The 22,201-nt window shown below is 37.9% G+C and overlaps 1 protein-coding gene and 2 long non-coding RNA genes across 3 annotated transcripts in view; 1 reads left to right on the top strand and 2 right to left on the bottom strand.

Moving 5' to 3' along the window:
• Nucleotides 1–400: 400 nt before the first annotated feature.
• Nucleotides 401–5,546, bottom strand: LOC141386181 (uncharacterized). The gene is made up of 4 exons (XR_015493218.1): nucleotides 5,425–5,546; nucleotides 4,875–5,025; nucleotides 3,949–4,065; nucleotides 401–2,930 (listed from the first exon to the last, which is right to left on the bottom strand). It is a non-coding gene; the product is annotated as an uncharacterized LOC141386181 (long non-coding RNA).
• Nucleotides 5,547–7,520: 1,974 nt separating this feature from the next.
• On the top strand, nucleotides 7,521–12,818 carry LOC147843353 (uncharacterized). The gene is made up of 3 exons (XR_015493219.1): nucleotides 7,521–9,073; nucleotides 9,171–12,052; nucleotides 12,134–12,818. It is a non-coding gene; the product is annotated as an uncharacterized LOC147843353 (long non-coding RNA).
• A 3,249-nt stretch (nucleotides 12,819–16,067) lies between these two features.
• Nucleotides 16,068–22,201, bottom strand: part of hs6st3a (heparan sulfate 6-O-sulfotransferase 3a) — a 56,158-nt gene continuing 50,024 nt past the window's right edge. The window contains exons 2-3 of the mRNA XM_087256583.1: nucleotides 17,735–21,894; nucleotides 16,068–17,201 (exon numbers count right to left, since the gene is read on the bottom strand). Coding sequence (XP_087112709.1) covers nucleotides 21,159–21,894 — 736 coding nt within the window. The 3' untranslated portion in view covers nucleotides 16,068–17,201; nucleotides 17,735–21,158. The remainder of the gene's footprint in view (nucleotides 17,202–17,734; nucleotides 21,895–22,201) is intronic.

Raw genomic sequence — 22,201 nt, forward strand, 5'->3', positions numbered from 1 at the left:
CAGTAATTACGTTAAGTAGATAGATGTCCTTCCAAGAGGAAGAGGGTGGTGGTGGGCATAGTAGATATAGAAGTATAAATAAATTGGTTGGTATCTGGGTACAAGTAAAGATAGATGCCCTTCCAGGAGGAAGGGGGTGGTGGTGGGCATAGTAGACAGATAGGTAAATTGGTAACGTAGGTACAAGTAACGTAAAGATAGATGCCCTTCCAAGAGGAAGGGGGTGGTGGTGGGCATAGTAGATAGATAGGTATAAATAAATTGGTATGTAACTTAGGTTATATAACTCTTAATGCAAATATAACTCAGATTTTAAGATTTACTTGATAAAACTAAAAGAAAATTCTGATAAATTTGACTAAAATACATCAAGTACAATGAACTTAATAATACTGTTTTTACACTCCTATGTTTATTAGCTATGATTAGCAAACATTTAAATATTACACGTAAGTACTAATATTAAGGCCATATAATACATTTTATTCAGTGCAGAGAGTCATTTTGAGGGGTGAGGGTGGGCTTTGACTTATTGTGAATGGAAAAATATGTAAAAGCACGGAATAAAACTGTTGAAATGTCTTATTTATTTTCTCATCTCTATTGCGGAGGTGCATTTGGTTTCTTTACACTAATCAGAGACGAGTGTTTTTTGCTTACAATTACACTATTGACATTTTCCCGTATGTATCTACATACTGCTCTCTTGTTTAGCTCGCTGTTGGTAAGGCACACTTCAAAATGTATGACAAAAGAAAGTAAAATAATGTGTTTATGATTGGCCTAATAATAACAACAACACTGTAAACGCTGAGAAAATGAGGAGCACATATTATTTTTAAACCAAGAAACTGAACCACATGTGTAACCAGTGTTTTAGTTATGCCTAAAGTCTTTCATCCACGAACTTAAAGAAATAATTCGGTTAAAAAATGACAAATTTGCCATCATTTACTCACCTTTCACTTGCTCGAAACCTATTATAGTTTGAAAGATATTTTGAGAAATGCTATTGACTTTCATAGTATTTTTTCCATGGAACTTGAAATGTCCCAGCAACCAGCATTCTTCAAAATATCTTCTAATATGTTCAACAGAAGAAAGAAACCACATGTGGGAAAGTAAGCGATGAGGCAGTTTTCATTTTTGAGTGAACTATCCCCTTTAATTCAGGGTCCTACTGAAGGATTTATGGAGCATCAAATCTTTTAATTTTCCCCAATACTTGTCTTGAACATACTGTGTAAGCTCATATAAGTCTAAGTCATGATGCGGAGGAAGGTTTTAATATCCGTGCGACAACAGAAATCGATATTTCATTAGATGAACATAAGAAATGTCCCACGACACGTCTGCATATATGAAATAAAACAAGGTGTAGACGGAATGACCTGCTCTGCCTCACAAGCACTGATGAGAGAAATGTTATCCAGAGCCGTCAAGATCATATCGCTGCTGACACTCGCACACACACATCCTCACACACACCACACCAATGGCGACTTTGAGACTCCTGTGACTTTGATGTTCTTTTTGAACTGCGTTTCTCTGTCTGTTGCTGTGCTGAGAGACCTGAGGGTCGCTGAGAAGAGAAGATGGAGCATCTACTGCTGTCACCAATGAGAAAGGATTTGTCTGTCAGTCTCTATTTATTCTCCATGTCATGTCTATTCTCCTTATGAGTCTTACCTTCAGATAGAGACAGCCCAATGACATTTATTTGACACTGACATTACAAGAGTCATTTCTGAAGGGGGATGAACATGTTGATCTTCATGACGTGTTTCCAACTCTCTCATTTACTTAGATTTTTTAATTCTTATATGTATTACAAAGACTCCATTATTATCATTTATAAAACCGGTCATTTTTCCAAGTGCATTATTCCATTTATAGGAGTTAAATTAGCATAGTACATGTAAGCTTTAATTACACAATAAATACTGATGTACACTCACCTGCCACTTTATTAGGTACACCATGATAGTACCAGGTTGGGCCTCCTTTTGCCTTCAGAACTGCCTTAATCCTTCATGGCATAGATTCAAAAAGGTACCAGAAATATTCCTCAGAGATTTTGCTCCATATTGACATGAAAGCTTCAAAGTTGCTGCAGATTTGTCGGCTGCACATCCATGATGTGAATCTCTCGTTCCACCACATCCCAAAGGTGCTCTTTTGGATTGAGTTCTGGAGACTGTGGAGGCCATTTAGGTACAGTAAACTCCTTGTCATGTTCAAGAAACCAGTCTGAGATGAAGTAGCCATCAGAAGATGGGTCTACTGTGGTCATAAAGTGATGGACATGGTCAGCAACAATACTCAGGTGGGCTGTGGTGTTGACATGATGCTCAATTGGTACTAATGGACCCAAAGTGTGCCAAGAAAATATCCCCCACACCATTACACCACCACCACCCGCCTGAACCATTGATACAAGGCAGGATGGATTCATGCTTTCATGTTGTTGATGCCAAATTCTGACCCTACCATCCATATGTTGCAGCAGAAATCAAGACTCATCAGACCAGGCAACGTTTTTCCAATCTTCTATTTTCCAATTTTGTTGAGACTGTGTGAATTGTAGCGTCAGTTTCCTGTTTTTAGCTGACAGGAGTGGCACCCGGTGTGGTCTTCTGCTGCTGTAGCCCATCCGCTTCAAGGTTGAACATGTTGTGCATTCAGGGATGCTCTTCTGCATACCTCAGTTGTAACAAGTGCTTACTTGAGTTACTGAAATGTCATTACCAGGGGCGCCGCTAGGGGTGGAAAAGTTAGGATGATTCTAAGGGCCAATGCATTTTGGGGGACCCCAGAGATATTATTAGGGGCCCCAGCACCAACCCCTAACTCCCCTTTCTTCGCTTTTGTCAGTGCCCCCACTTTTCCGTGTAAAGTTGTCAGAGGGCCCTTGGCTGCCAGTGTCGCCCCTGGTCATAACACAAAAATATTTCACATTATTATACAATTTTATCTTCATTCATTCAGTCATTTTCTTTTCGGCTTAGTCCCTATTTTAAATAACGGGTCACCACAGCAGAATGAACCACCAACTTATCCAGCATATGTTTCATGCAGTGGATGCCATTCCAGCTGCAACCCATCTAAGCACCCGGGGGAAACCCATGTGAACACGAGGAAAACATGCAATCTCCACACTGAAATGCCAACTGACCCAGCCGAGGCTCGAACCCGTAACCTTCTTGCTATAAGGTGACAGCAATACCCACTGCGCCGCCACAACTGTATCTTCTAGATCAGGGGTCACCAACCCTGTTCCTGGAGAGCTACCTTCCTGCAGATTTTAGTTGCAACCCTGACCAAACACACCTGCTTGTAATTATCAAGTGCTGCTTTACTATTAATTGGTTCAGGTGTGTTTGATCAAGGTTGGGACTGAGTTCTGCAGGAAGGTAGCTCTCCAGGAACAGGGTTGGTGACCCCTGATCTAGATGCATATTATTTACAAACAAAACACCTGATTATTCTAGAAAAAGATCTAAGTTTTCATGCGGAGCCACCTAAGAGTGTTTGTCTTCAGGGAAACTGAAACATTTAGGGCTCGTAAGCTGAAGTTTTAGTGTTTCCTCAGTAATTGAGCATTTGCAGGCTTTGACGCACGGTTGTCTGCTGAAGTTACCAAAGCTAGTCTGACATAACAAGTGTTTTGATTTTGAAAGCCACACTTCACAACGCTCTGCCTCATGAATGTGTGCTCAGAGAAAAGGTTTTTGCTTTAAAGAACTCCCTTAGGAAAGGAAAACCCCAATGTGTTTGTCACTGATAATGATTCATTGTGAGCCCTCTGGCGGATCACCTTGCATGCTGTGGATTTGTTTTAATTTCTAAAACTCCTGTAAAGTTAGGACTGCACTTATATAAACAAAATCTTGAAACAAAATAGAGCAGTTTTAAGGTGTGCTATAGATTTTGGATTATTAGAGTTACCTTTTTGTTTGATGGAAGATAACATGTCAGGTTTAAGATCACACTCTGTCCAATTACAGCTTGCGACAGTAGGTTTTAGTCTTCAACAGGTCGTGTTCAATTCACCCTATTGATTACCTGAAACAAATAAATCAATAAATAAAATCACAAAATAGAGCCACGAAATCATTATTCAATTTACATGCATTCATACATAAATAAATAAGCACTGATTGATTGCTGGGATTATGGCGTCACGGTGGCGCAGTGGGTAGCACAATCACCTCTCAGCAAGAACATCGTTGGTTCAAGCCTCGGCTGGGCCAGTTGGCGTTTCTATTTGGAGTTTGCATCATGTTCTTCCCTTGTTCGCATGTCACATGCGCTTTAGGTAAATTTAATAAGCTAAATTGTCCGTTGTGTATGTGTGTATGTGTGTTTCCCAGTGTTGGGTTGTGGCTGGAAGGCCATCCGCTGCATAAAACATATGCTAGATAATTTGGTGGTTCATTCCACTGTGGCGACCCCTGATTAATAAAGGGACTAAGCCGAAAAGAAAGTTATTGAATGAATGAATGAATGAATGAATGAATGAATGAATGAATGAATGAATGGTGAGATTATGTGTGTAGTGGTTCTGCTAGTAGATACATACTAAAAGGTTTGAAAATCAGAACTGACCCTAAATTTAAATTCTTAGAGTATAAGTGTGCACATTATTAAAAAATGTCTTTGACGAAAAAAAAATGTGTGTGTTTGTGTACTGGTTTTTTATAATGACACAGGCATCTATATGTTGATATGGCTTATAAAGCAAATAGTCGCAAATGGACCTGTCAGACAAACGCCGCTCACTTTAATGTTAATTTTGCTAAATGACTGTGCTTATCACTGGGTAACAAACTCTTAACACGCTGAAAGCATTATTTAAATAATATATAACTTACCTCTAATACGACAACAAACTCTGTATCGCATTGGATGTAATTCCCTTGCTGTCAATGCTAGCGCTGCTGTTTTTTTCTGCAACCTCGCATCCTGAATGTTTACAAACCGGTAATTCGCCAACAGATAAATAGCCTATATAAACATAATGTGCTATGTAGAAAAATAAAATTAGTTAAGTACTGAGGAAATATACTTATTTAAAGTAAACTGAACCTATATTAATTGTTTGAAATCTGACTTTTTAAGTATGTAGCCTATTACAACTAACGCACTGTCTGTTAACTTGCCCCTCAGATGGGGTGAACATTTTTTTTTACTCCTTTGAAGTCTGTCCACAAAATAAGACAGCCTCACATGGCTACATACATTTAAAAGATGTCATTCGCAAATCTGATAAAATAAGACATCTTCAACTGAAATAACCATATTAATTTACACCCTATTAATCAACCATCTTTGACTACAAGATGTTACAACCTACTTTATCTTGGCAGTTTGCTATTGGCAATCAGCATATTCCCTGCAGAATGCTTGAGCAGATTTACTCACGAGTTACTGTGGAACTGGCAGGTATTAGTTACAGTCATTTCTGAGGTAGTAAGCGAAACAGACACGCTGACGAATTGAGATTTTAATTCAGACAGACAGGCTAAAAATGCAGTCATCGAAGGGCCTGAGGCGGACAGGAGATGGCGCCACTGTCGCGCGGTTCCCGGATCAGCGGCACCGCAGCAGAGCCCCAAACCCTGCGGGAGTCATTAAAATGTCGCGAAAGAGTTTATTTAAACACCACAGAGCCACGAGCATTGGCGAAGTCAATATTTTGAAGGCCGGTCTCATTAGAAATCTGTCTTCATGACTTTCTAATGAACTCAGCAGGGATGTAAATACAAGAATCTTTCCTTGGCGCTCATTTATGAAGTGATCGATTACCTCATTTCACAAACAAGCCATGGCATGATGGCAAGGTCTGATCAATTGAATTTCAAATTCAATCGCGTATTTTTGACAATAAATCATGGCCAAAGTATATTTTAAATATAATTTGTGTCTAATCGTTAAATATATGTTATGTCTATGTATATTTTTAAATTAGAAAATGAATTTCAATCTGAACAGGTACGTGGAGCCATTTTTGAGGGGGGAAAAGACACTTTTCTTGTTTATTTTTATTCTTTATGAATAAATACATTGGTATGTTGAAGGGTGACACAGTGGCGCAGTAGGTAGTGCTGTAGCCTCACAGCAAGAAGGTCGATGGGTCAGTCCAAAGATATGCGGTACAGGTGAATTGGGTAGGCTAAAGTGTCCGTAGTGTATAGGTGTGTATGGATGTTTCCCAGAGATGGGTTGCAGCTTGAAGGTCATACACTGCGTAAAACTTATGCTGGATAAGTTGGCGGTTAATTCTGTTGTGGCAACCCCAGATTAATAAAGGGACTAAGCCGAAAAGAAAATGAATGAATGAATAGCATGTTGAAATATGTCCAAACAAATACTTTGAAGAATTTTGGACACCGGTAGCCTGACTTCCACAGTAAGAAGAAAAAATACTATGGAAGTCAATGGCTACTGACAGTTAACATTCTTCAAAATATCTGCTTTTTTTGTTCAACAAAAGAAAGAACCTGAAAAAGGTTTGGAACAGGTGCGGGACTTTCTGAAAATTGCCTATTTCTAAATTTATTTTAGGGTAAATAAAATACATTTCTGTCGTCGATCCCAGTTCTGAGAGCAACAAATAATAACTTGACTTGTAGTTGATCATTTAGAAAAGTGGCGGAAGGTAGATTTTTCCGATCAATCATCTGTTGAACTGCATCCCAATCATTACAAATACTGCAGAGGACCTATTGGAACACGCATGGACCCAAGATTCTCATAAAAATCAGTCAAGTTTGGTGAAGGAAAAATCATGGTTTGGGCTTACATTCAGTATGGGAGCGTGTGAGAGATCTGGAGGTTGGATGGCAACATCAACAGCCTGAGGTGTCAAGACATTTGTGCTGCCCATTACATTACAAACCACAGGAGAGGGCAAATTCTTCAGCAGGATAGCGCTCCTTCTCATACTTCAGCCATCAAAGTTCCTGAAACAAAGAAAGTCAAGGTGCTCCAGGATAGGCCAGTTCAGTCACCAGATATGAACATTATTGAGTATGTCTGGGGTAAGATGAAGGAAAAGGCATTGAAGATGAATCCAAAAAATATTGATGAATTCTGGGAGTCCTGCAAGAACACTTTCTTTGCCATTCCAGATGACTTTATTAATAATTATTTTAGTCATGCAGAGATGTATGGATGCAGTCCTCCAAGCTCATGGGAGTCAAACACAATAATAATTAATTTTCCACTGCAGCAAGACTTTATATTCTATACCGTGCATTATTTCTGTTAAGTGGTGAGACTTTTATCTAAACAAAGTCAGACTTTACTGTCCTGATTAAATAATTAAAAATCAAGGCATGATCATATTTTATTTTGGTAAAATAAGTGTAATCTAGAGGCCTTTGCCTTTCATATAAGCCACTTCTGATCAACTAAAAATCAAGTTATTATTTGTTGTTCCTAAAACTTGGATAGGCGACAAGACTTTTTTCAGGCCTTTGTGTTGTGTATTAAGTGCAAGATTTTTTTTATTTTTTAAAATGGTCAAAAATGTATTTTTAGAAATTTGTTTATGCAATTTTATTTCACTATTTTTTGTATGTTTTCAAATGTATTTGAAAATTTGACCATTTTATTACCATATGAATTGTACAAAACTGTTCTATGCATTGTCTCTTGATGTTAGGAAAAGTTTCCTACTTTCTGTTGATGTTCATCCAACTTCTCTGACGACGTTTCACCATCTTGTGACTCAAGAAAATCACCCGAATTTCCCCACATAGTGCCGCGGAAAGCAGTGAGGGAGCAAATTAGGAGGCTATTTCAGTCTTCTGTAGCTGGAAAGGTGAAATCTTCTGCATCCATCTTTCTGAGCGGGTGAAAAATTAATTAGGGATACGTGGCCGATGTGGCTGGAAGCAAATGGAACAATGCATAAGTCATCAGGACAGATCGCTGCCTGTCACCTGCACAAAAAGTCACGGCGAGAGGCTCATTAATGGCATTTATAGATTTGCCAGGGGAAAATGCCAGGGTGTGTGAGGATGACAGTCTGGACATGCTGTTCCCACACACTGTCTCGACCTGTCTGCTGTGTTGTGTATCTCACACAATGGCAGAGGTGGATTGTGTTTATCTGTGGGCCTCATATCATTTATACTATGCGGAATCGACAGGAGACCTGGGGGGTTCAGCACAAACAATATGATTGTATAGCATATTCCAGTGGGCTTCTGCTGATATCAGATTTTCTTGCTGTCATAAATGGCTGTATAACTTTTATTACAGTTATACAGTAATATCATCACGATATTAACCAAATTAAGCCAAAAAATTATACTTTAAAGAGGTCCTGTTATGAAAAAAAAAACTTTTATAAGAGATTTTAAGACAGTTGTGTGGCAACAGTGTGTGGATATAGCCAGCCTTTAATGGTAAAAACTAATTAACCCTATATTATATAATCACACTTGATAAAAACAGTCTATAAAACACCTTGATTGACATTCTGCCATTGTAAATGTAATCAAAGGGGGAAAACCCCGCCCATTGAAGACGATCTCTCCCTCGTTAGCATAAACAGCCCTAAGTAAGAAGCAGCCATCTGACATTAGCAAAAAATATAGTGTACCATTTACATTAAGTCATTAATAAATGTTTTTAAAATTAACAGTGAGAAATAGCCATATACTATAGCTATGTTAAAGTAAAAACAAAAATACAACAACATTTTAATTATTAAGATTTAACTTATTTAACTTAATTTAGCATTAACTAAGAAATTAACATCACCCAAGATTAATAAAAGCCTTTGTGGTTGTCATTATATTGTTAAATTGACCGATGTTAACACATTAAGCCTTACTATACAGCGCTATCAAACAAAAGGCCTATAAATAGACTGAATTCTCAGTGTTGTAGGCCAGATTAACTTGAACGTCCAATAAAACAATCTGAATATTCTTGAAATACACTCTTAAAGTTTAAATAATAAATAATCATTCACTTTTTTTTAAGTGCCCATGGCATCAATATTATGCATGCTCATTATTATGATATATGTACAATATCACATGAGTAGCAGTGCGATGTGGCTGTATATCGGCACTTGTGGGAGCTGGGAGGCGTGCCGCAGTGCTTTAGTGTCCCACCAGTGACGATATACGGCCACATTGCACTGCTGCGAGTGTGATATTGCATTTATACAACAGTTCGATGGCATAATCGTGTAAACAAAAAAGAAAATCGAATACGGAGAGTCTCAAAACCCTTTTGTAAGAGGAACTAGTTTCTTTCACAATTCATTAGCATCTGCAGCTGATGTCAGAACAGCAGAAGCTGTTAGTAATTCACCAACATCACTTTAGAGCTAGTATATGAATGATTCTCTAGCGTAATATCTAAATTGTAGACAAAACAGGTGATTTTGCTGACATTTTAAGATTATAAGGCTGCACAGTATGATTTCCCAGTATTTCCCTGTTGCAATCAGGATATCACAATATTACTATGGTATAAATACAGCACTACAACATAAAAAGAGAGTTCGACGTAGAAAGTTGTTTACCTGTTTAATAATGATTTAAATCAGTTGTACTTTGAAATTACGCTGTTTTTTTCTTAGGGCTTATTATTTGTCTCTGTCGCCATCTTGTGGATGAACATTGTCAACCGTCTTTGCACAGACAGGCTAATGGCCACCAACGTGCTGTCTCCAAGTGGCAACCTCCTGCTTTCCCTCGGTACGCCAATACGAAGTAACTAAAACTGCAATTCATCGACTCGCCTTGGGTTGCTGGCTCCCGGATATCCAGGTGATTTCTGATTGCATTGGTAAACTGGCCATTTTTACAGCTGATAAAAAACAAGTTTACAGTCTGGTACAGAATTGACAACTGTGAGGGGGTGATTTTTTTTTATAACTAATCCGTTTCCTTTTTATTAAGTTATATTAAGTCTGCATACTTAAGGGCGTGGCCACTTGAGTGAGAGCTAGGTCACGTTGCTCGCCGTCACTTCACCTTAACTGATTTTGGCTGATTAGCTGCTGAACTTGGCATATGCAACGTATTTTTGTTTAGGTTAATGTTTCTTTACACAGTCTATTGCCTTTTGGAATTATTTCTCACAAGTATTAGATGATATGGCATGCTGTGTGCACTTAATTGTGCCATCTAAGCTAGGTCTTAGCAAAATGCCAGCATACATCTGTAGATCCGCTCACGCTCCGCCTCTTTGCCCTTGTTTGGTATCCCGCGGTCGGTCCCATGACGTGCGAACAAAATGCCGATGGTTGGCCGCGCCTACTTGTAGCTTATTTTACAGTGTTCAGAAACCTATGGGTGACGTCACGAGTACAACATCCATGTCTTTACAGTCTATGGCTGTCTCTCAGAAATTATAAATATTTTAAAACAGGCACTATCCTTATAAATAAACTGCATAGTTGCAATCTAAATAATTACATTCTTGACTAAAAAAGCCTTAAGAGGACATTATGTTGCCCAACAGCAGCAATTTTTGTCAAACTGTAGAGCGTTCTCTGCTTGTCGCTGTATGTGGGCGGAGTAATACACAAGGGTGAAGGGTTAAGAGGCTGGACGAGTGCAGTTACTGGCAGAATATTGCATGGCTATCAGCCAATCAGATTCAAGATCCAGACAGAACTGTTGAATAAACTGAATTATTGAATATCAGCATATGTGAGAATCATACCTTAATATGACAGTAGTAAGTTGATGAAAGTAGCTTACTACATGTATTCATATTTAATTGTTATTATCTTGTTTTGTAGGATTTAAACAGTCAGACATTTCTAATCAGGTCGGTAATTGGTGAATTGGTCATTTAAAAGAAACTGTGTCAGCGTAGGCGAAGTGAAAATGTTTGCTTAAAGTGCAAGATCTGCAAAGTGCTTTTATCCCCCAAGGGTCTTCTCTAAATCTCTCAACACTAAATGGATGTTTGTGTGTAGGAATGGGTCACTGCATTATTACCCAAAACTCCCCGAATACCAGACCTTTCTCTCTCCACAGAGACAGCCTGTGAGTAATGGCTATGCTGAGCTGTAGTCGTCCATATTTATAAGTACATCCTCTCTCCTTTATTTTTTTACTACAGTACTTCTGCTGAAGTAACTGCCAAAATGTCATTTGTAACCTATATAATGTCCCACTTCAGTTTTCCTGAATGTTTAAAGTGGTTGTAAGGGTTTGGTGACAACCAGTGTCTGCTTCTCAAGTATTACTTTTATGAGAGCTCATTAATATTCATGACCTTTCCAGATAAGGTAAAAACAGAGTTTTCCATTCTAGGGGTCAATCACGGGGTTAGAAATGGACAGTTTATGGAAACTTTTTGCACTATAAGTCAAATATATGTGTGTGGTGGGTAAGGCATGATCGAACAACAAAAAAGGGATGAGAGCAAGCGGAGACACCGGCGGCTGGTCAGAGGTCCAATCATAATTAATCAGTAACACCTGTATTTTCTAGTGATTGGGCCAGAGAGACACCTTTATAAGGGGAGGAGAAGGAACAGTCGGGAGAGATGAGAGCTTGACAATACAGACTCTATACGCACACATAAACACAAGTGCCCAGCACAAAAAAAAATTAATATTTGTGCTTACCTGATATCGCCAACCCTGTCTTCTTCTTCCCACAAAACGAACTTTGCTACAATGTGTATTCTCTATAGGCAGATATGAGAGAACAATTTAAACAATGCATTCTGTGGCACCTTTAAGTTTAACTTTTAAGATTTTTGGAAGGAAACACTGATGGAAGTTTCAGATTCCTCCCAAACTGCAAAATGTGCTTTCCTTACTTTCTAGTCCAAATATCTAAACATTCTTAAATCAGGAAGCTTCTTTCGAAAAATATATGTGTGTGTGTATATATATATGAAGAGTTCAGATGCAAAAACCTCTTAAAAGCCATTTGAAATTACCTTTAAAAATTTGCATTTTTATCAGGCTACTGTGTGTAGGTTCGGTAATTTCAAGTTTATGGCAAAGAATATACTCTTTCAAAGGTCTTTAAAATGAAATAACTCAACATAATCATGGGTTGAGAAAAATGCTCATTTTCAATGGAAATTTAGGACAGCACTTACATATTAATATATATGAGCAATATCACATGAGTAGCAGTGCGATATGGCTGTATATCAGCACTGGTGGGAGATAAAAATAAATAAAATCAAACACGGAGAGTCTAAAAACTTTTTATTAGGAATACTTTCTTTCGCTATTCATTCACATCTACAGCTGACGTGATGTCAAAACAGCAGAAGCCGTTACTAATTAACCAACGTCACTTTAGAACTAGTGTATGAATAATTCTCAAGCGTAATGTATAAAGTGATGGCAAAACAGGTGATTTTGCTGACATTTTAAGATTATAAGGCTGAACTTGACATGAAATGCCATCCGTCTACAGAGATATCTTCTAACAGTGTTTCAGTCTACAGTATTTCTCTGATGCATTTGGGATATTACAATAATTAACCCTGAAAAAAAGCAGCACAATCACTACCAGACTGCTGTTGTGTTTGCGATAAGGAGGGGGTGTTCGTGGGTGAGGTCTCTGAATAACACGGTTGTGTTGAGAACCGGGACAGGAAAGTAACTGTATTAAAATAGGCACTGACCCTATAAATAAACTGCATAGTTGCAATTTATATAAAAGAGAGAGTTCGACTTAGAATATCACTTACCAGTTTAATAATGATTTGATCAACTGTAGTTAGACATCACAATGTATTAATCTTCTAAGCAAGGATTTATTATGCGGTCCTGCCGCCATTTTGTGTATAGACAACGTCAATCGTCTTTGACCAATGGACACAGATGTGCTACTGTCTCTCAGAAATTATAAATATTTTAAAATAGCCACTATCTTTATAAATAAACTGCATAGTTGCAATCTAAACAACTACATTCTGACCTTAAAAGCATCATAAGAACATTATGTTGTCCAACAGCGGCAATATTTGTCAAACTGTTGAGCGTCCTCTTGTTGCTGTATGTGGGCTGAGAAATACAGAAGAGTAAAGAGGTTGTACAAATGCAGTTATTGCAGAATATCGCACGACTATCAGCCAATCAGATTCAAGAACCAGACAGAACTCTTGTATATATATACATATATATATATATATATATATATATATATATATATATATATATATATATATATATATATAAAATATATATATAAAATATATATATACATTTTTGTATATATATAAACATTTTTGTTTTACAATTAAGCCAAATTTAAGCAGGTTTTTCCTTAAAATATGAAAAATTATTTGCCAACGGGGTAAGTAAAATACAGTTGTTCACTGTTTGTAAAAAGATTTTTTTACTTACCCCACTGATTACTTATCACCACTGGTTTGCTTGGTTTTCTGACTTTTGGAGTAGTGTATCAACGGATTTGTTCAATCTACATCGTAAAAGCGCTATAGAAATAAATATAAATTGAATTAAATTGAAAACTCTAAAATTTTTATACTGAACATTATTTTGAATTTTGTAAAAAATGTTTCTTGAATTGAGAATTTTTAGATAATTTTAACTTTAAGTAAAGCGTTTTATTCAGTGCAGTTAAAGTCTGTGGCTGCGTCCGAAATCGTATACTTCCATACTATTTAGTATGCTAAAAACAGTATGCCAGCTGAGTAGTGTGTCCGAATTCAAAAAATTTGAAAATCAGTATGTGAAAAATGCCCGAATGACCTACAACTTTCAGCGAGATTCTGAAGTGTCCGATCTGAAGTATCTGATGGATGCTACGGTATCCCACGATGCACCGCGAGAGAATTAATGAATGAGATTGAAGCGACACAACTGACGTGGGTAGGTCATGTCATGATGACGAAATGGTGGATGTAGCGAGTTCCATTAATACTACTCATATTCATACTGTATAGAACGTACTTTTCTAATGGTCGAGTAGTACATTTAAATTCAAATGCAGTACCTACTGAGTAGTAGGCGATTTTGGACACAGCCTGAGTGAAATTCACAATGTTTATTTTGCTAGTTCACATTGTTATTCTTTGATTAAACAATTAATCAGTGCAAGTTAATCCACTAATCCAAAAGATCTTCATCCGTTTGACAGCACACATTAAAAGGATGAACACCTTTTCTCAATTTGCTGGCGTTTTCTCTCGGCCACCGTAGTCCTGACCTAAACCTCTTTGATCATTGTGGCCAAAACAATGTTTACCTCTTTCAATGTAACCAAATGTAAATGCTCTGTCTGTAGTGTATGTAGTGAAGACGTCACATGGTGCTGTTGCATTGACAGAGCGGTTGGATTTCCTCATTCAGAAATTCATTTTCCTTTCATCTGCCTTAATTTTGTTTCAGCGCTGCTTCTGACGTCTATTTTGGGAGCCCATTTCTGGAGGTTTTGAGGAGATTAGAGCTGTGCGGATGAAGCTCAACAGCTCGTCTGTGCATGACCACATATACAGCTCTCACACACAAGCTTCCTATTGACTTAAAAAAAAAAGAGAAAGCATCTTTAAAAAAGCAGATTGATACTAAAAATATTATTGTAATGACAGTCTGTGGGTCATACAGAGTTACTGCTTTGCACTGCTAGTTTCATTAATTCCCAAATTATTATTTTAATGCGCTAATATTCCATGTGTTAGATTTCTAAATTAAATACAACTGCATGAATAATTACCAAAGAATGACTAAAAACTGGTATTGTAAAAATAACTAAATAGTTTAGAATGGAGCGACTCTGCAGGACATCCAAAAGCTTATAACTGTGTTAATAGGAATAATAGTTTTAGTCAGAACTATTAACCCCCCTGAATTATTAGCCGCCCTGTTTCATTTTTTCACCAATTTATATTTCACGGAGAGAAAATTTTTTCAACACATTTCTACACATAATAGTTTTAACTCATTTCTAATAACTGATTTATTTTGTCTTTGTCATGATGACAGTAAATAATATTTGACTAGATATTTTTCAAGACACTTTTATACAGTTTATAGTGACATTTAAATGCTTAACTAGGTTAATAAGGTTAACGCGGCAGGTTACGGTAATTAGGCAAGTTATTGTTAATTGGTGGTTTGTTCTATAGACTATCAAAAAAAAGGCTTAAAGGGGCTAATAATTTTAACCTTAAAATGGTTTAAAAAAAAATTAAAAACTGCTTTTATTCTGGCCGAAATAAAACAAATCAGACTTTCTCCAGAAGAAAAAATATTATCAGACATACTGTGAAAATGTTCTTTCTCTGTTAAACATCACTTGGGAAATATTTTAAAGAGAAAAGAAATTCAAAGGGGGGCTAATAATTCTGACTTCAACTGTATATATATATATATATATATATATATATATATATATATATATATATATATATATATATATATATATATAAAGTAGTATTTAAAGTGGATAAAATGTAATAATTATTAATATATTAATAATCTTTCTCTTACCAAATTTTCTTTTTATCTCAAACACATTTTTTTTTCTACCTTTCATCTGCGATTCCACCTGGTCTTCAAACATGACTGAACTCCGCTTAAAAGCTTAAAATGACATTTAAAGGGCCAAGAAACCCCCCACTGTTAATGACTGAATGACTGGGTTTTTCTTTTTCTGGATTGCTTTTGAAAACACTGTTGTTTGAGTTTATGGGAAGAGAATGGGCAGGTCAATCAGTGCTTTTAAAACACTGTCGGTTGAGTTTAGGGAAGGAGGAGGATGGGTCAGTCGATCCGTCAGTCAGTCAGTCAGTCAGTCAGTCGACAGCGGCCTCTTGTGGATTTACGCGAGAACAACAGGCATGAAGGGCAATCACAGCAAAACATATACAGCAGCCTCTGGTGGATTAACGAAAACAAAAACTTATAAAAACGTACCCTCTAGGAAGTATTTGGCATTGTCCAGAAATGTTTATAGGGGAACGTTTTCAGAATGAGCCTGGGTTGCCAATATAGGGGGGGTGAGAAAATTGTGCTATGATGTACAAATGAGATTGTAGATTATTACGAATTAGCCCCTATCATGTTTTATAACAGCAATTGAAACAGATTATTTTTCAGACACTTCTTTATTTGACTCGATAAGTACACTTGAAAAACAAATCAATTTACGCCATGCAATCATCATTCTCATTGTTCATTTCATCTGTAAGATCTCGCAATCTCACATTCAATACAAACTGAGGAAAACAAGCAAACAAACAGATTCAAGTAGACAAATGAGGACGTGATTTTTCATAACAGAAGAACAAACGGAGCGAACTGCAGTTTGGTATTGCAAAAGTGTCGTTTTTAGTCAAATAGCATTCAGTTGTTGCTTCTCTTAGATCGCTTCCCTTGATATTTAACTCATATTTAGTCCTATGCGTGATCTTCCACATGAAGACATCACAAATCAGCTGTGGAGTGAAACAAGTTTTTAAGATCATCAGAATGATTCATTACAATTGCTGGTACAGAGTTTTTTGTTTTCTTGCATTTTGATGGCCTCGAATGTTCTTATGTTCACTAACCATCAGAAACAAGTCGCCTGTGGATGAAGATCAACCGAAACAGACAGTCGCTGTGTTCAGAATGCAGTACTAGCTTACTACTCTCTGACTATATCTGAAGTTACCCATGAAAATATGTTTTGGTAATGTTAAAGCGACACTTCTGAAATCCTCTGAAAGACCAAGCGATACTTTCATTCTGTAAATGAAAACCATATACTTGCCCTCAAATCATTTCAGTCTTATGAGTGTCCTTCATCTGTTGGATGCAAAAAAGATATTTGAAAGAATTTTGGAAACTGGTAGCCATTGATATATATACACATACCTGCCAACACTCCTGTATTTTCAGAGGGTCTACCGTATTTCAGCATAGATCAGGTATGGTCTATGAAACACAAATGTGGTTGCCATCCAATGTTAATGGCTGGCGCAACCATAGAGGCGACATAGGCGATGAGGGCGTCGTCCGCAAACTTTCTTTTTCACTTACGGGTTGAGGGCGACGTGATCACCATTCGCCTAGAGCACCAGTTCAACTTGCTCCAGCCCTGAGTGTTATTCAGACATCTCACCCTGAACCTAACCCCGCTCCTAGGGTTTGCGTGCGCAACAACTTGGTGGCGCTTAGGTTTCATATCAACATCACGCCGAAATGGCTAAAGACTCGCTATCAAGGCGATTCATTTGAAGCAGGCCCGGATTGGCTAATCGGGAGGACCGGGAGAATTCCCGGTGGGCCGGTCCGTTTTTTGGCCGCGAGGGCCGGTGTCCCTAGCTCCTGAATCTGTTGCTCTCAGCAGTCACACTTTTTAAATTTATTTATTTACTTGACCACATCCTTTTTATTTTTATTTTACCGCAACTCTTCTCTTTTCATCTGTTTTAATGATTATAAAACTCAGTTGTGTCTCCTACCTGAATACATCAAATGTGGTCCAGCGGTTAGCACGTTAGATTAAGACGCCGCAGACCCAGGTTCGATCCTCGTTAGAGTAACTTATTGTTTTAATTTTTATTGTTAAGACATATAATACTGTAAGGGTTGTTGAACATTTGAAGTTCTAAAGCAGCTGTTTTCTCAAAAACAGACGTGATAGTGTCATTAGAAACTGATTTGGAAATGACCTTATTTTAATATTGTCAGTCGTGAACTAAGGTGGGCCGGTCTGAGGCTTGAAACTCCAGGGCTGAAAAGGTGTCCCACTCCGGCCCTGATTTGAAGCAATATGAGTCGACTCTTTTATAAATGAATCAATAGTTTTAAACACTGTCCACTTTCATTTAAGCCTTAGCTGGATATTTCACTTCACTTAGAGCTGTGTTACACACTACATGAAAGGTCATTCTCAAAAACCCATAATAGAGGCTCTTTAATACAGCCAAAACAAAATGAATACACATCGCTACAGATGATCAAGTACATTAAAGTACCCTAATTAAGTAATCAGATTATTATTTTCAATTAACTAGTAAAAAATTCATTCGGTTTTCATTTTCTTCATTCTTTTAATTTTCAAGAAAGTGACGTGGTTTCTTTGTTTTCTCATTAATCGTTTGATGTTTGTTGCCATGTGTTGAGTGAAATCGGGAGTAAGTTCAATTGTGTTGTGCATTAACACGAAACTTACTGCAGTTCTAGCTTAAACGTCTATTTCCTCATCTCAGTCACATAAAAACAGATTTAATCTGTCCAATACCCTTGTAAAAATCCAAATGCAAACTTTCACTGGAACGTTTTTCATGCATATAATTCTTCATGCAGTTCAGGTTTGTCTGATCTGCGCCTCAACTTTACAGACACGGTTTTACATTTCCTACAGCCCGAGGTTTATTCATTCGCATCTCACATTTAGGGGCTTCACGTTTCTCAAAAATATAGTTTTTTATTTTAATTATTACAAAGAAACAAGCCCAACCCAAAACAAAACACCAAAATAACATAACACATTATTTTCCTTAAAACCTATTGCAATATATTACTTTTAATAGCAACTTTCCCCAACACTACATACAATATTATTACCTTTAATCTACAGCCTCGACAAACAATCCTGAGTGTGAGCTTTTTTTTTTTTTTGCATATAATGACATATGCATAGATGCAAACTTAAATATGAGCCGACGCTGATTGTTTACATAAGAGAAGACGTATGAGTGTGTTGCACTAAATCTAAGTTAAAAAGTTCTCATTGTAGCTACTACTGTTTATACTATACACTGCAGAGATAGTAAAGTTGGATGTACACAGTGCAGATTCTCTTGGTCAGAAGATCACATGTACAAGCACGTCACGAGCAAGTTTATGTGAAAATCATTTACATTTACACATACAGTTAGGTCCATAAATATTTAGACATCAACACAATTCTAACATATTTGGCTCCATACAACAACGCAATCAATTTTAAATGAAACAAACAAGAAGATGTGCTTTAACTGCAGACTGTCAGCTTTAATTTGAGGGTATTTACATCCAAATCAGGTAGATGGTGTAGGAATTACAATACTTTGTGTATGTGCCTCCCACTTGTTAAGGGACCAAAAGTAATTGGACAATTGGCTTCTAAGCTGTTCTATAGCCAGATGTGTGTTGTTCCGTCATTATCCCAATTACAATGAGCAGATAAAAGGTCCAGAGTTCATTTCTAGTGTGTTAGTGTGCTAGTTAGTGCTATTTGCATTTGAAATCTCTTGCTTTCAAGATGAGACCCAAAGAGCTATCATTATCAGTCAAGCAAGCCATCATTAGGCTGAAAAAACAAAACAAACCCATCAGAGAGATAGCCAAAACATTAGGCGTGGCCGAAACAACTGTCTGGATTATTCTTAAAAAGAAAAAAACGCACCAGTAAGCTCAGAAACATCAAAAGACCCGGAAGACCATCGAAACAACTGTGGTGGACCAATTAAGAACACTATCCAGCAGGTAGGTGTATGTGTGTCAAAGTCAACAATCAAGAGAAGACTTCTCCAAAATGAATACAGAGGGTTCACCACAAGATGTAAACCATTGGTGAGCCTCAAAAACAGAAGGGTCAGATTACAGTTCTAAAAAAGCCTTCACAGTGCTGGAACAACATCCTAAGGATAGACGAGGTCAAGATCAACTTGTACCAGACTGAAGCATGGTGGTAGTAGTGACATGACGTGGGCATGAATGGTTGTCAATGGAACTGGTTCTCTTGTATTTATTGATGATGTGACTGTTGATAAAAGTAGCATGAAAAATTCTAAAGTGTTTCGGGCAATAGTTTCTGCTTATATTAAGCCAAATGCTTCAGAACTCCTTGGACGGCCCTTCACAGTGCAGATTGAGATTGACCAAAAGCATACTGCAAAAGCAACCAAAGAGTTTTTGAAGGGAAAGAATTGGAATGTTATGCAACGGCATAGTAAATCACCTGACCTGTATCCAAGTGAGCTTGTATTTCACCTGCTGAAGACAAAACTGAAGGGAAAAAGCTCTAAGAACAAGCAGGAACTGAAGCTATAGAGGCCTGGCAGAGCACCACCAGGAATAAAACCCAGCATCTGGTGATGTCTATGCGTTCCAGACTTCAGGCTGCAATTGACTCCAAAGGATGTGCAACCAAGTGTTAAAAAACAAAACTTTGATTTATGATTATTATTCTGTCCAATTACTTTGGACCCTTAACAAGTGGGAGTCACGTATGCAAAGTGTTGTAATTCCTACAGCGTTCACCTGATTTGAATGTTAATACCCTCAAATTCAAGTCTGAAGTTAAATCTCGTTAATTTAATTTCAAATCGATTATGTTGGTGTATAGAGCCAAAAATGTTAGAATTGTGTCGATGTCCAGTTATTTATGGACCTAACTGTATATGACATGATTTATGTATTCCAAAGCAATTGCATAAAATTTGAATCTATGAATGTTTGCGACACAAAACACACAGGTTCTTTTTCAGCAATGAGAAACCAGTACTCCTGATCACCATGTGTGTCTAAATTATACATTTAAATGTATGCTTGTCTGCTGTAAACTATATTCTCTGACACATTATATAACAACACAGTGCTCACTGTTCAGTCAGTTCCCTAAATGGTCAAATCAGAAGAATGGACAGATTGGCTCATTCAACTGCACACCTCATGACTTCAAGCTAACAGCTTCAAGATTAAAGGGAGTTTGCTCAATCTCATATTAATCTTGATTATCATAATTATTAATCAAATTAATTCTGCTCTCTTTTACATAAAAGTAAGCAAGATTAAAAAAAACCTGGTTAGCACCCGGAAGTATGACTTTTGGACAAGGAATGCTCTGCATCCTCAGAAAAAAGGTACTGGAGCTGTCACTGGGGCAGAACCTTTTCAAGACACATATTTGTATCCAAAGAGTCCACAGTGGTACCTCAAAGGTGCATATTAGTGCCCAGATGTACCTAAAAAGTACATTTGAGGTACCATTATGGACCCTTTAGGTATAGATATGTACCTTTTGAAAAGGTACTGCTCCAGTGACAGCTCATGTACCTTTATTTCTGACAGTGTGTACAGTCCGAATTCTTCTCACATTTTATGAGCTTCAACCATCTGAGCATTAGTTTGCACCGTGTACACCTTAAGAGTAGTATGCTAGTATGTAGTACGCAATTCTGAACACAGCCAGAGAACAATGCAATCACCACCTCACCACCTGACTGCTGTAGTCCTCTGTCACCCCAGTTACCTCCATTTTTCCCACTGTGTCCTTTGCTCTGTTGTCCTCCTGTTGCCAGACGGCGGATGTTTTCTGTTGCTTCATGGTCCTGCGCTCCTGCCGTTTCCTCTTCTTCTCCTCCTGCCGTTCCTGATGATGGCAGAACTGAATGCGATGCAAGAAAAGCTCCCTTGCGTACTCGTACAGCTGCATGTCTAGAGCGTTCAGCTCCTCTATGCGTCTTCTCGTGGATGTCCCAACCGTGACCCCGGCTGCCCGGGTGCCGTTGATCTGAGTGAAGGCGGCGATGAAGTGCAGGCCAAACGTCCTCTCGAAGAGAAACTGTGTTTTACGCTGGAACTCCGTCAGGCCGAAAAAGGCCATGCGGCGCAGGTTGCGTTTGGCGCTGCTGAGGAGCAGCTCTGCGCGTCGCTCTTCGCTCATTGAGGACAAGTTGTAGCAGCCCACCAGACTGAGGTCAGCCAGCATGCGCGTCTGCCGGTTGTTGGCCAGGTTTGAGGAGCAGGCCATGAACTCCTCCAGAGTCACTCCGGTCCAGTCTTCACTGCTATAACAGGCCGGCAGCTCATCAGGGGTCGGTGGACGACCGTCACACATGTGCAGAGCCGTCTTCCATGTGGCTCCACGCTGAACGTGTTTCCATTCGCTGAGGTAACGTGACACGGGGTCCCGCAAGAGTGTGATGTAGTAGAAGCTCCTAGGAAAAGAACACAGAGAATTAGGATTAATAAACTAATAAACTAAACTTAAAAATAAACTAATATTTTGTTGCATTTACAAACAATTATGTGATTTGAAAGAGGTGATGCCAACAGGTGATTGTAATTATGATTTGGTACAATCATAAGCAGGATCCAAGAAAGGTCTAGTCCTTTAGGAGCAAAGATAGGCTGAGGATCACAAGTTTGCCACAATGAGGAAATGATAAATAAAACTGTTTAAAAACAATGTTTTTTAAAGAAAAATGGGAAGACATTTGGATATTTCACCTTCAACAATGCAGA

Source organism: Danio rerio, chromosome 6 (assembly GCF_052040795.2).
Source record: "Danio rerio strain M-AB ecotype USA chromosome 6, GRCz13ab, whole genome shotgun sequence".
NCBI classification, from domain to species: domain Eukaryota; kingdom Metazoa; phylum Chordata; class Actinopteri; order Cypriniformes; family Danionidae; genus Danio; species Danio rerio.